Genomic DNA, 14,196 nt, shown 5'->3' with positions numbered 1-14,196 from the left:
TTGGTAAGAGAGCAGTGAAGCCCAATGACTGACTGTGGGTGATAACCATCCCTGAGGAGCGGTAAGTGCGTGTGTGTGTCTCTGTGTGTGTGTGTGTGTCTGTGTGTTTGTGTAGATGTGTATATAACAGCGCTACAGCATTAGAATAGAACAGGAACTAGGATTAGCGTTTCTGGGAGCTGCAAGTGGGACTAAACACCAGCTGGTCACGCTGGTGCAACAGGCGTGTTGGCGAGCGGGCTCTTAGCGGGGCCAGCAGGGGGGAGGCCATGAGCGGCGAACCCTCCAGGCTCTGAGCGATGTAGTTCCTCAGCGAGTTTTTTACCTCCGCTGGCTTTCCCACGGCCACAATGATCAGCTTGCCGTCCTGCAGTCCCACCAGGACGTGGCTCTGCTCCTTGGTGACCGAGACACAACGCACCGGCACCCGCATGGCAATGGGCTCCGCACACAGAGATAGACTGAACAGGAGGAACAGTATTAAGAGCTGAAGCACATTCCAAAACGAGGTGAAAATTTCAACTGATGATAAACACTCGTTAGGAAGTTTACCTGTAGAGGTCACGGATGGAGAGGTATCCCTGCTCACTGCCGAGGACAACATACTCCCCTGACACACACATATCAGTCACCTGCTCCTTCAGAGGCTCACTGCACAGGTGCTTTCCATTCACAGAGTAAAGATGAAGAGCATTTTTATCCTGGGGAGATGGAAACGAATTTGAATTACTACCCTACAGTTCTATGCCTCCATCAACCAGTGCAGTTTCCCTTGAGGCACTCCTGATATATTACATTCACTGATGCTCAAAAAGCTGGAGATGTAGTTGAGCTGGCCACTAAGCAGAATTTGAACTGAAACATTGTGCTGTAATGAGGGTGCCTTTCACATATGGTCAGATTCAGCCTTTTTCCTAATTTGACCAAATATCCCTCTTTTCATTCAATGTATATATGTGTGGGAGGAAAAAAAACTTGCATGCACCTTAAGTGTAGCTTTGCCCTCGAGGCAGGTGTGGACCAGCAGGTGACCCTCCCAGGACACGGCCAGGTGGAGGATGGAGAGCGGCAGGGAGCTTTCACAGGGCGGTCGTAAGCAACGCATGTACTGACCTCGACGCACCGTGTGGATGATCACTGTCCCGTCCTGGAGCACAAAGAGTGTGTGTGCACACATTTACAAACAAACACACTTTGACAGTTTCCCTTCTGACAGCAATCCTTCTTTAATCTTATGTAAAATGATGTGTGCTTACCCGTGATCCAGACACAGCCATGTCCAGCTCTGTGCTGATACTGACGCTGACCACCTCGTCCGTGTGTCCGTACAGAACCTGAACTGGTTTGGGACAGAGACCCACAGGAGCTCCACCCTGCAGGTAGAATATTATCAGGCTGTAGTTACATGGATAAAACATTAAATCACAACATCAAAACAATAAGATAATAAAACACATGTAGGTGAAAAATTGTGGACTAGTCTTAACAAAAGGCTTTTTTAATTCACTAATTCTGCATAGTTGGTTCTGACCTTTCGAAAACAAACCACTTCTCTATAAATCTAGAGAAAGCTGAACTCTCTCTAGAAAGTTAAACTGAACTCTCTCTAGAAAGTTAAACTGGAGAGTCAATAAAACATTTTCAAAAACCAATGTCAATAAATGTCTTTGACTACGAGTGAGTCGTTGGTGTCCTAACCTGCTGGAGAACCTGCCACACCATGCAGGTTGTGTCCTTGGAGCCGGAGATCAGGTGGATACCACAGTGGTCCGTTGACAGGCAGGTCACAATGTCTGGAGAAGAGAACAAACACACAAATTACAGGATGTAATCGCAATTTTGCAAATGTTAAGCTGTTTTAGAGGTGACACAAGTCAAGATGTAGACTTTTCTTTACCCATGTGGCGGATGTGCTGCCCCACAGTCTTGCCCTTGACCAGTGAAGTCACCCGGAGGCTGTTGTCCCAATGTCCACCACTGAAGAGCAACTTGCCATCATGGGACACCACAAACAGCCCTGTTGTTACCTCTACGCTAGGGGCGAAAGGTCCTGACAGGAAGCGCTGCGTCCTAGGTGGAGACGGCGAAAGGAGAGGTTGAAAGACCCATCAGGACACAAGAGCAGCACAACAGGGTTTTGCTGCACTGAGCTGTAAAGTGTTGTGCGTCTTCTCACTTGGAGTTGGACACTGTGGGGTCCTTGATGAAAGTGAAGTAGTTGGATATATTCTTGTTGTAAGGCAGCCACCCATGGGTCCCAACCAGACAATTCTGACTAACCGTCACCTGGAGACAGTGGAAACTCCATGAAAACGTCTGTAGCTATAATTGTCTACAATCAAATTCATTTTCAACTTTTATATACTCTACAGGAGTGGAACACTAAAATTACAACCCTGCAGTTCTATTATTATTATCATCATTATCGGCAGTCTTACCATAGTGTCAGGACTCCCATGGGTGATAAAGGAATGAGACTGATTCTTTGGCACCACAGCCTTAACCATCGGCACATTATTACTGATGCCCTGCAGCATGGGGGGGAAAAGAGAATAGAAATCAGATTCATCATAGAGGGAAGTTTTCATTAAAAATTTAGAACAAAAAAAATGTTTTCCATTCATTAGTAAATGAGCAGCAGAGATCGAACCTCGACAAAGAAGGACTTGAGGTCACTGAGGTGCTCGAACAAGCTGAGAGGACACGAGTCCAGCTGAGCTTTCCTCTTCTCCACTTCCTCTTGAAGCAGACGCACTGGGTGAGGCTCCTAAAAGTCAAAATCTGAATTACAAACACAGCTACAGAACTTCATTTTCTTAAGTAACTGCAGGTTCAACAAATCTTTTTGATTATATTGTAAAATAGATTATTCGCACCTTGAGTAACTGGCAGGGTGTCTGTCCAAAGTTGCTGATCATGCCTTCCACGGCTTTCCGCTCCTTTTCATCTGTGATGGCATCCAGGTCAACGGCACCTGCAACAACACAACGCTTATTATTTACAGGGATCATTGACCTGCACAATGTTTGAACTTATGTGTCTCAATAAGAAGTCTGTTAAGAATTAAGAGGGGAAGTTAAACTTTAATGCATTTAATCATGTTTACTATTTTATTACAGATGAAAAGAGAAACTCCTAATGGAAAATGACAGCATTGTAGCTGAGCTTACCCTCATATGTGCAGTAGTAGAAGACATTGAGGGCCTCCTCCGCTGCAGGGCCCCTCTGCTTGTAACCAAAGATCAGGTCAATCCACTCATGAAGGTGTGCTGATACATACTCTGACTCCTGTTGGAAACACACACACATACAGTGAGGCTGTTATCCAGTTTTAAAAAAAATCCACAAATTAAACAGACATTATCTACTTAAAGCATTATTGTTGGCATGGTTGTGTAGAAATACATCCACTAGAGGGCAGTGCAGAATTGGGTTTTCTGAGAACAAATGTATGGACAATGGAGGTGGTTGTGATAATGTACCTAAAAAAACGTAGAAAGCTTCATCCCTTTCCATATATAATGTTGAGCATAAATGCAAAGTTGAGCAAAGTATTACTACAGCAGTAGAACTGGATCTGAACCTCACCAGGGCTTTGCGGTGCTTGTAGATGAAGTCCTCAGGGGACTTGGCCCATTTGGGAAGGATGACATGGTTAACCCGTTCTTTAGAGATCTGCAGGCGACCCAGATCAAAACCTGGGTGACAACAAGAAACAAAGATAAGGAAACAAAGGGAGATAAAACCAAAGCGGAATCGAATCGTAAATCTGTGTCAAATAGTAGAGATAGGGAATTCTCTGAGCTACCCTCAAATTATTTATACAATATGTGAAATGATTAGAAAGGTTTTAATCCAATCTTACCATTTTGGTTCTCTAGGAATTCTGGGAAGTAGAAGAACTCAGGGATGAGCTCCTTGACATCATTGGGGTTGTCCATCAGGGTCTGCCATGTCGCTGGGATGGACTGGAACTGACGGTCTGCGCAGTCAAACCTAAACCAAGGCAGGAAAGTATGACTGATCATGCTGTGGTAGTATGCTACGATTACTATCAAGAGACGCGTGGCAGTGACACAGGGCAGACATTGCTGCTGTGGTCCTCCTTACCGTCCACTCTGCAGCTGGATGTGCAATGATGAGAAGGGCTCCACTCTGATGAGGTAGTGCATCACCCCAGCGGCATTTGAGTAGTGGGTGCCATAATGGAACCTGTCGATGGTGCCTGTTGGGTCTTCGAAACTTTCATACCTAACGGGCACATTCAGAAATTAAACTTAAGCCATCGCCTATCGATCAATCAATCAAATTTTATTTGTATAGCCCATATTCACAAATTACAATTCGTCTCATAGGACTTTAACAGGGTGTGACATCCTCTGTCCTTAACCCTCAGCAGGAGTAAGGAAAAACTACTAAAAACCCTTTTAACAGGGTAAAAATACATAGAAACCTCAGAGAGAGCCACATGTTAGGGATCCCTCTCCCAGGACGGACAGAAGTGCAATAGATGCCACGTGTAGGAAAACATCAAGTTTTTAGCAGCATTGATGAGGGTAAACATCCCGAAGGATAACCCCAACATGGCATGCTTGGCATGGGGTTGGGGCTATCATCTTTGAAAAATTCGGAATAAGACTTGAAATAGGCATGGATGAAACATACTTCTCTCTAACAGCCTTGGCGTTGCGTTCGTTAAGCACGGCCACTGGCTTGGACAGATCCCTGAACACCCGAGGATCAGACAGGTCCAGCTCCTCTGAAGTGTAGTCAGCTAGAATCCATGGAAACTGAAAACAAGCCCACAAACATCAGTTCAAATACTTACTTTCACCAAGTCGACAGAGACGTATAAAATGTGTGTTCAGTAGAGGAACGTACCACTGGGTACTGAGCCAGGTTGTTGTACGTTCTGCCTGCAATGGTGTTGAGCTGCATCAAGTAGTCAAAGTTTGAAATCTCCCGATTCACCCATTTCTGTGTGACGGACATAAAATATTATTTTACACTCAATAATAATGGAGCTGATTGACTCATTTGACACCGTACATTTAATTAAATTACATGTGTGTTGAGACTATTTAAAATCTGTAAATGATAAAGACATTTCTATATTATTGTGTCCTGACCTGTGTGAGCCCAGAGGCTTTGAGTAGCTCCTGTGGTGAGCGAGTTCCATAGACACTGAGCGATCGTAGCAGCAACATGCGGCTATAGACTTTGTTCCTCACCTGTTTAAATTGTTGTACACAGCATTAGTTTTCTACTATCATACTATTTTTTTGTGTCAATTATTTTTGGTCAAATCAAGCTTGTGGCTCATCACCTCTTTCTTGAAGTTGAGGAAGTAGTTTGTCTGGTCAATGAGGAAGATCTCGAGAGCAGAGCGACGCAGATTAAATCGGCGCAGGTGGACCTCTCGGATCTGAGAGAGGGGCCATTTGAAGTCGTGGCCCACTCCTTCAGGAAACAAGCACACTGTTAGTTCAAGTAAAAACTTTATGATGTTTTCTCCATATTTTCTCATCTGACTGTCCCTCACCTTCCTCTTTCTCCTTATCTTGGCTGTTGTCGTAGAAGTAGATGTGCTGGGTGGTGAGTTCCAGGCGGCCGGGCACCACATCCACCACTGTCACCAACTCACAGTCCTCCCACAGCACCAGCTTCTCCTTCTGGCCTGCCTCCTCTGCTTCAGCCCTTCAGGACAAGGAAAGGGAATCAATTGTTACTAGATAAGTAAGTCTAATCTGAGTATCGGTTGTGTGATCAAGGTTCTTCTACTGAATATGGGGACTGACTGGTTGTTAGCAGCAGCAGGGTCATCCTCCGGCAGCTCCAGGATGTCATCTTCCAAGTCGCTGACTTTGACCTGCTTCACAGCCTCCAGCAGCAGAGACTCTGGGTTTACACGCTGATGATGGACACCTGAGTCAAGCAGCACAGACAAGTGGGGATTCAAAACTAAAAGGTGGCCATGCAGATATGGTGCAGCAGTTAATGTCACATGGCAGTACAGAGGCTCATACAAAGAAAGGGGGAACGTTGTCTTACCCAGGTTGTCTCTCAGAGCGCTGGCCTCTCGGTGAGAGTCAAAGTTGTAATTGCGAACTAGTTTCAACCTCATGCGGGAGAAGTTCTCAGCACTGGACACCCTCCAGTGCATCTCATCCTGCTGCCTGAAATATTTACAAAACAAGCCTTTATTACTCCCAGAGCCACACATTATTTATATCTCTACCTGTCATATTTGCATAAAATATATTTTAACTTCTACCAGAAGAAGAGGATTTCCAAGAAAAGAAAATGGAATGGTCTTTATGGGTGGAGCTAACCTATTTTAAAGACGTGGCAACGGATCGGTACATGTACTCGCCGATGCCCACCCTGGTATTTTTGCCTTATATGACAGGTATCAGAACATCTCTAGGAGAAATGCAGCTGGTGAGAGAGGTTCACATCAGTACCTTTCAGCCCAGGGGCCTCTCTCGCACACCAAGCCCCGCCGTGCTGCCTTCCACTGCCTGAGAGAAGCACTGTACTGGCTGTGCTGCTGCTTCAGCATGCTGTTGTAGCGTAGGTTCTCCTGACGGCTACGGCGTGAGAAGGGCTCCACAAATTGCTCCTGAAAGACAAGAGAAAAAGTTTTGACCCTAACGAAAATGAGAGAGGCTTCAGTTATTATTGGTTTGTATATTTATTCAACTAACCTGGAAGCGGATCTTGCTCTCACCCCTCTCCCTCTCTCTCTTATGCAGGCTGACCATGAAGGCCTCGTAGCTCTCTTTCCAGTACAGAGCCATGGTCTCATGGCCCTGGCTGAATGTTTCTATTTCATACTGCTTCATATACGGAATAATCTGGGAAAATATGGGGGTAAAAATAAAAAAGGTTCAATATACTTTTAATAAAATTTATAAAAATACATTTCATAAAAAACTTGTATATCTCATACGTATTTGTCAAGGTAGACACGCCACTCAGGTGAGTTGCAGTACAGCTGGAAGTCCTCAAAGAAGGACGGGCTTCCGTTGGTGTCAGGAAGCTGGGGGAGGTGCAGCTCCATGTAGAGGAGCCGGTGGACCTTGGAGAGCAGCGTTCGCAGCAGAGGAACCAAGAAAGAGTAGGTGTCGTCTGTTTGCTCCTGGATGGAGCGTCGCAGGATGCCCTCCACCTTCCCCAGCAGGTAGCAGGCCTCATCCTGGCTGGACACCTCCTTGGTCTGCAGGACACCATTGAGCTTCGCCGTGGCCAATGCACTCACCTGGGACACAGGTAATGTATTATTTTGCATGCATGTGCTTTGTTTGACAAAAAACTAAAACAATTACACATTCAACAGCATGAAATAGTTCACCTCAGGGTCTTCCTGGGCCATGAAGCCCAGCAACAATCTCAGTCCAACTTGGGAGAGCTGAAACCACTGGGTGCCGGCAGAGTACCACACCATGAGACTGTCCATCAGCGTCACAGTCTCTTCCAGCACCTTCTCCGTCCACAGACCAGGATTGACCAGGCCCTCTGCCTGCAGGAAGTCTTGTACCATGTGGAGCAGCCGCACTGCGTTCTCCGTGTGTTGTGGCAACGTGGCAGCTGATGCCTCGCGGTTATCACTCACTGCCCATTCCAACATACGCTCCATGAGACTAGAGAAAAAAGACCATTAGATGTTCTAGAAGTATTCAGTCCATACTACCACAATTAAGTCTGTGATCTAACAGGGGGCTGACCTGAGTTTGATTTGGTCGACAGGAAGCAGCAGCTCATTGGCAGTTCCTAGTTTGGTGAGAGCTGAGAAGACCTGGCCGCGCTCCAGCCACGCAGAATCATCGGAACCCTCTACACCTCGCCACATCACACACAGCACTATCTCCAGCAGCATGTTGCACAGTTCCTCCTCAGCCCGCTAGAGGGCGGCAGCACACCAAACATACAGAAAAAGAAAAGGAAGAGTATTATAATTCAAAACTTTATTGATCCCTCAGATGTATATCTGCAGCAGTGCGCAATAGGATATAACAAAGATAGGAGGCAATTCTTAAGACTCTGACAAATATAATGCCACTACCATTCAAGTCTACTCCTTCTTATTTCTGTGCCGAACATTGTTACAGACTAGATTTGCCCTTGGGGCTAATTAGGGTTTAATTGGCCTGAACTTCCTGAAGTCTGAGCCCAGTTGGACATTTCCAAGATGAAATGGGTGTGGAAAGGATCTGATCCTGTCAAACTAAACTCCTAAAGCTGTCATATCCATGTGATTGCTCATCTCACCTCAGCATTGTTGAAGGATTCCCCCAATGAGATGTTGTCACTGAAGAGGAAGCTGTCTTCAGTCAGGGATGAAGATGCCTCTCGATCCACAGAGCTTCCTGGGAAAGGCTTTGAAGTCTCCACTGGCGACGGAGTACTGGGCATGCTGCCCGGTGTTTGGCTGCCACTCTCCGCGCCCTCATAGCCCTGCAGGTGGGACAGATCCAGGGTCAGGCCGCCTGACTTTCCCACCACCCAGGGCTTGACGTTGAGTTGTGGCTCAGTGGAGGCAGAGGAAGACGGCGTGTCCAGCAGTGATATGATGTCACCGTTATCCAGGCTGTCCACAGAGCGTGTGTCTCCCATGCTAAGCCGGTCATCTTCCAGCCGGTCCAGGCGGCTAGCGCTGCCGGCCCGTGTCCTCCTCTCCAACGGCAGCTCCAGGCGGTTGATGCTGCTGACACTGTGCCGACTGAGGTCCAGGCTGCAGGTGCTGACGGTGTCAGAACTCCGCAGTGGCAAGGACCCTTCACCCCGCAGGTACAGCCGCATGAGGGTGTCTTGCCAACATTGCTGCTTGGAAATCTGGATGGCCGCATCCTGTTGGGACTGAAGCAGCTGATAAACCTGAAGAGGAAGAAAAGTATTTTTTTAACATCATGATAAATGCAACCATAACATGATTTTAAAGCTCCATGTTTATCTAGCTGTAAAATGATTTCAGAACCATTTATCTGTGAGTTGAAGAGACAGTTTAATTAATAGTGTGCATCTGCAGGTTAACGTCCAGGTGATTACTCACTCTCTTGCAGACGAGGAGGCGTACGGTGGGTCCGGCCCGATGAGTGAGCTGCACCAGAGACATCAGGTCCTTGTAGTTCACCATGTTATCTGTGGATTTTAGATACACACACCTTTATGCAGTATGTGCAGTATTGATCGCCACTACTAATAATATGGTCCATTGGTCAGACATGTTTTTAGCCTCTCTTCCAAATGTTGAGCCTTCATCCTTAATAAAAAAGCAATTAAGTATTTATTGTCATAATGAGCATATAAATCTAATAAGTTCATGTTTGTTTAAATTTGAAAAAAATCCCTTGAGGCCTTTCTGAGATATGGTGTTGTGGTGTTTATTTCTAATGAGGATCCATGAAACTGATTTCATTAGTTCAAGAAGCAATCATGTTAATTAGCTAAAAGCTAAACCTCCACTCAGGCGAAAAATAATGAAGTGAAGATTAATCGTGGCACGAGCGGAAACAAAAGACTGATCATTACTGGCAGCCCAGTATGTAAGATAAATGTTTGCAAAAATCTTCTTATCCCCAAATCCTCTCTTCATCATTTATACAAAACAAGGTACCATTAGTTTAAACAACGACAAAAACAGACGCTGACCTGTGTGGAGGACCTGGTTGAGGAGACAGCGGATCAGGGTCGGAGTGATGTGAAGCTCGGAGAAGAGCAGCGACAGGCCGGCGTAGCCCACCTCTCTCAGCCTCAAGCGCTGCTTATTCTTCTCATAGACGCGATCGCAGCGCAACATGCGCTCAAACAGCTGAACAGAGGCGGAGAAAAAAACCTCAAATATTAACACATGTGGGGGAACGTATCTGTACAATAGTCACTATTTTACATTCAAATATGTAAAAAAATGCCTGACTTTTAAATCGTATTTAAAACCTTTGAGGATGTTGTACTTGGCTGTAACCCACCTTGAAGACCAGCTCTCGTAGTCGGTCTGAGTGTTTGCTGTTCAGCAGAAGAGCGTAGCAGGAGTCCGCCGCCCCGGGCTCAAAAAGCAGCAGGAAGATTTGGTCCCTGGCCGGACTGCTCTGAAAAAGGCTCAGTAACAACTCCAGCAGGCTGCACAGCTGCAACACACACAACAGAACACAAGCACTGTCAAGTTGGCTTGTTTTAACAGATTCCTACATTACTGGAGAACACGACAAGGCAAATTGTGGGTCGGATGTTTAACCAATTTAGGTAAATGTAAAACACGAGCTGGGAATGGAGGCTGAATTGGCTCAATGGTGGTGAAGTTTAAGGGTTAATTGGGTAAAGCAATTGTTCTACGTATTTGTTTAACTAGATTTAACGTTTAGATAATTTTTCTTAGTTACATTTTCACATGATTGATTAGAGGCGGCATTTGAAGAGTCAGTTTTACTTGAGCGGATATATAGCATCATAGAGGTAGCAGATGCCTGGCAATGGAAGAGGATCATGAGATTATATTGACCATATCTTCATAGAAGTGATGTAAGCTGCCATATATAGTGCTGCAGTGTAAGAGGATATGCAAAGTGACACAAAATGAAAAGACAGCGCTAAAACAGGGAAAGAGCTGTGACAAGAGACAAGAGAATGGATCTCACAAAGTATGTGTCATATTGCAAATTCTGTGGAAAATATAAAGTAATAAAGTGGTTTGTTTCAGGCAAACTCTGCAGAATTTTGCTTACAGAGGGGGAAATGTTTTTTCAAAAATAATGCAGAAAGCAAGAGAGCGGATGGCAAAACAGCTTCCAGGCAGGAAATGGGATTCACAGCTTCCTGTGCAAGCGTCAGTGAAGTTAAATGTCACACGGAAACAGAAAATCCTGCAGCTAAAGGTCATCTTATTTCACATTAATCCTCCAGTGGCAAAAGTAGTTGGATTTAACCAGTTTCACAATATATGTGTCAACTGGCAAATAATAACTTGACCTACTCCAAATTTTGGAGATGTTGGCGTGAAAGACAGGTTCCCTGCAAGAATGGAAATTAAAAAACCTTTTGTTCACACTGAATGTTTTACTTGGATTCAGTTGTAGGGGGTTTCTGCGCCTTGTTGGGGACAATCGTATTAAGCGACAGCATGATTTAGTACAAAAGGGACAAGCCCCCATCAACCAACCTGGTCCTCATCTCCAATGGCAGCAATGTATCCCAGAATGCTTTGCATCTCCTCCTGTGACATGCCCTTGCTGATGTAGTACTTGATGAGGCCACAGAGAGATGCCCTGACGGTACGAATGTCATCCTCACTCAGGTCACTGTCTTTATTACTGTTCTTCCTACAGAGGAGAACAGACGATGGTGATGTTTGGTGAGAAACATATGGAGAAAACACAATACATATAAAATCTTTATGCATTTTAACTTTTGGATATGGAGTCTCACCCGTAATAAAGGCGTATGGTGTCCAACAAAAACTGGACTCCGTATTTTTTCCTAAACAGTTTCCTGTTGTCTTTGATGATGGTGGACATGTACTGGATGTGACCTTCATATGGGAATTAGCAAGGAAACAGTTCAGAAATGGAACAGCTTCAAGGACGCACACACACAATATAACAGCATTGCATCAAACAGCACAGGAGGTGCATCCACAGATTCCTCTTTCATCACTTTAAAGTATTCTGAGACTTTGCTGACATTTATCTGCATCTAACACCTTTTGTGAAAATATGATATGCAAGTGCTTAACATGTTTTCTAACAGGGAAACGCTGAACAGTCAATCTCACCAATGCGTAGAGGGAAGTCTCCTTTGTTCCAGATGTTGAAATTGAACAGAAGATGTGTGTGAAACTGCAGCAGCAGAGACTGGTTCTTCTCATACGTCACCTGCTCGATCAGCAGCTGCATAGCGACAAGCACACTGACGTCCACGTGACCCACCGGCAGCTACACACACACATAAATAATAGATTGTATTTCACTGCCGCTAGTTTGACTATACACATATTTACAAGCACACATGCAAAATGATAGCCCTGTTAAAACGTGTTATTAACATCTGTCCTGCAAGATCCCGGGCTCTAGGTTTGACAGTTCAGAGTAGCATTAGAATGTTATCTCACTTCCCTGCTCGATATGCATATTAACATGTACATCCTTTCTGTTTGCACAAACCAAATTATGTTGTTTTAAGCCCGTCTCAGTATGCAGATCTGTTGTCAATGTGTGAGAGTTTGTGTCTGAGAAGGGGGGAGAGAGAGATCAGAGCCAGTATGGGAAACGGGCCTTTCAATAGAAAGAAACGTGTAAAAAAGGTGTCTAATATGTCCCATAAACAATGATGAGACTTGTAAGCGAGCCGTATAGAGCAAAGTGACACCCATAACTCTCTCTGCAAACAGGAACATTTAGGAATGGGAAACACATTAGTGGTGTATTTGAACTTTAATTTACTGGGTGTGGTTACTGTGCCTCAAGCAACTATTACTGCATCTGATTTCTTTTGATCTGGGTCTCTGTGGAGGCTTGTACTTTTCCGTGGTGCATGTGCCGATTCAGAGTGGATTTCTAACCCCTCGATAAACAAATAAAGACAGAGGCACTTGGATCAGACAAAAGATAGAAAAAGAAAAAGCGGGGAAAAAGGAGTTGAGGATTAAGGAATGAGGTAATGAGGGAAAACAGACAGACGCAAAGAAAAAAGAGGAAAAACATGGATCAAAGAAAAAAAAACTCCATTCGGGGTCAAAAGCTATTAGAGGTGAAATAATGTCACAAAACAAAGACCTTTTGAAGCAGTGCTCCCACTGTACCGACACCATGCGAGTGGAGCAGATTCTCCTGGTTGATTGGGTGTCTCTGCAGGAAGTGCTTCAGCACCAACAGGAAGGTGGCCACCAGATTCTTCTCCAGACGAGCCTCTGAAATGAAAAAACAAAATTCCTTTTTTTTCCAACATGCTGTTCTTTGTCTTGATGCAAGAGGTAAGAGAAACAGGGAAATCAAGAAATGAATTATTGCATGCTGTGGCAAAACAGACCTGAAGCTCTGTTGGTTGGGAGAATGACCCAGTCGCCATCAGCTGGCGTGGTCACATCAGGGGTGATGAAATCGGACCCAGCTGCAGGATCACTGCCATGATGGTCAGGTGTCACCAGTGCCAACTGCTCCAGTATGGGGAAGAGCACTGGCAGGCCACCCACGCAGTTGATCATATCCTGCCACAGATAACACAGCAATGCATTATAAAAAAATCCAAGCAATACAAATTGGAATATTCCTGTGAGCACAGAACAGACACATGACAACATGAGCTGCATATTCCTTCCCACCTTGATATCCCAGTTGACAACTTTGTTGCCAGTTAGGCGTCCATGAAGCATGTTTGGAGACAGATCTAGACAGATGGGGTTTCTACAAGCCTGTAGAAAGAAGGAATATGTTTAGTTATTTCGTATTATTCAGATAAAGTCTTTCTTTCTTTTTCATTCACTAATAAATGTCTAAAACAAATTCCCCACTCAAGAACCCCATCTGTGTTCTGTCTACATGTCTGATTTCAAAGCTTTAAGAAGGGGTGGCTGAAACTGCAATGGTAGAAACACCTTGGGTGAGTAGTGTAGCAGCAATTTAGTTGAGAGGTCACCAAGTTCAGAATCCTGGGCTTTGAATGGAGAGATGCAGTTTGGACCTGTGTAAAAAAAATAGGAGTGAGAATGTAAGAAAGAAACAAAAATAGAAATCTAACAATGTTTTTATTTAATTTCTGATCCCATCATCTCCTGCTACTTACCAGAACTACAGAAGGCTTTTATATGATTGGGCTGCAGGGGTTCATGGAAGACCATAACGCTCCCCAACTGTCCCTGCAGGGATGTGGGGCTCCCCCACTCGCTGTCCTGTGTCCCTGCAGAGATGAGCTTAGTCACAGACTCAGGCTTTCCCCCAAGCAGTCCCCCCCAGGTCTGCGGCGACAGGATGCCGCCCAGTGAGGAGCGAGTGGTGGGCGTGGTGCTAGAGGAGAAGGGAGGATCTGGAATCTGGGAGGGTGGGGGCGTCGTGGTGCGGTGGCCCGCTGAGCCAATGCAACAGGACGTGAATGGCTTTAGGGGAGACAGCAGAACAAAATGGAGTCAGCAAACAAAAACCTTCATGATGTAAATAAAACTGATTAAAACATTAGACGCAGTGCACTGCAGGACACACATCATTTATT

The 14,196-nt window shown here is 45.1% G+C and overlaps 1 protein-coding gene across 2 annotated transcripts in view; it reads right to left on the bottom strand.

Annotated features, from left to right (window-relative positions):
• Window positions 1-14,196, bottom strand: part of nbeal1 (neurobeachin-like 1) — a 34,832-nt gene that overhangs the window by 3,507 nt on the left and 17,129 nt on the right. For both annotated transcript variants that reach the window (XM_062380830.1, XM_062380829.1), the window contains exons 16-53: window positions 13,774-14,083; window positions 13,586-13,671; window positions 13,313-13,402; window positions 13,021-13,198; window positions 12,768-12,901; window positions 11,768-11,927; window positions 11,422-11,524; window positions 11,156-11,315; window positions 9,969-10,127; window positions 9,652-9,811; window positions 9,053-9,141; window positions 8,272-8,877; window positions 7,728-7,903; window positions 7,355-7,643; window positions 6,953-7,261; window positions 6,708-6,857; window positions 6,465-6,622; window positions 6,052-6,176; window positions 5,799-5,925; window positions 5,543-5,697; window positions 5,327-5,460; window positions 5,130-5,231; window positions 4,882-4,977; window positions 4,666-4,790; window positions 4,111-4,251; window positions 3,866-3,996; window positions 3,589-3,698; window positions 3,171-3,288; window positions 2,877-2,974; window positions 2,651-2,767; window positions 2,439-2,528; window positions 2,177-2,286; window positions 1,898-2,070; window positions 1,699-1,793; window positions 1,257-1,373; window positions 986-1,147; window positions 553-701; window positions 326-461 (exon numbers count right to left, since the gene is read on the bottom strand). In XM_062380830.1, coding sequence (XP_062236814.1) covers window positions 326-461; window positions 553-701; window positions 986-1,147; window positions 1,257-1,373; window positions 1,699-1,793; window positions 1,898-2,070; window positions 2,177-2,286; window positions 2,439-2,528; window positions 2,651-2,767; window positions 2,877-2,974; window positions 3,171-3,288; window positions 3,589-3,698; window positions 3,866-3,996; window positions 4,111-4,251; window positions 4,666-4,790; window positions 4,882-4,977; window positions 5,130-5,231; window positions 5,327-5,460; window positions 5,543-5,697; window positions 5,799-5,925; window positions 6,052-6,176; window positions 6,465-6,622; window positions 6,708-6,857; window positions 6,953-7,261; window positions 7,355-7,643; window positions 7,728-7,903; window positions 8,272-8,877; window positions 9,053-9,141; window positions 9,652-9,811; window positions 9,969-10,127; window positions 11,156-11,315; window positions 11,422-11,524; window positions 11,768-11,927; window positions 12,768-12,901; window positions 13,021-13,198; window positions 13,313-13,402; window positions 13,586-13,671; window positions 13,774-14,083 — 5,928 coding nt within the window. The remainder of the gene's footprint in view (window positions 1-325; window positions 462-552; window positions 702-985; window positions 1,148-1,256; window positions 1,374-1,698; window positions 1,794-1,897; window positions 2,071-2,176; window positions 2,287-2,438; window positions 2,529-2,650; window positions 2,768-2,876; window positions 2,975-3,170; window positions 3,289-3,588; window positions 3,699-3,865; window positions 3,997-4,110; window positions 4,252-4,665; window positions 4,791-4,881; window positions 4,978-5,129; window positions 5,232-5,326; window positions 5,461-5,542; window positions 5,698-5,798; window positions 5,926-6,051; window positions 6,177-6,464; window positions 6,623-6,707; window positions 6,858-6,952; window positions 7,262-7,354; window positions 7,644-7,727; window positions 7,904-8,271; window positions 8,878-9,052; window positions 9,142-9,651; window positions 9,812-9,968; window positions 10,128-11,155; window positions 11,316-11,421; window positions 11,525-11,767; window positions 11,928-12,767; window positions 12,902-13,020; window positions 13,199-13,312; window positions 13,403-13,585; window positions 13,672-13,773; window positions 14,084-14,196) is intronic.

The sequence above is a fragment of the Platichthys flesus genome, chromosome 22 (genome assembly GCF_949316205.1).
Source record: "Platichthys flesus chromosome 22, fPlaFle2.1, whole genome shotgun sequence".
Lineage (NCBI taxonomy): Eukaryota > Metazoa > Chordata > Actinopteri > Pleuronectiformes > Pleuronectidae > Platichthys > Platichthys flesus.
Note: the sequence above shows the minus strand (reverse complement) of the source record. Positions and strands in the feature narration are given on the sequence as shown.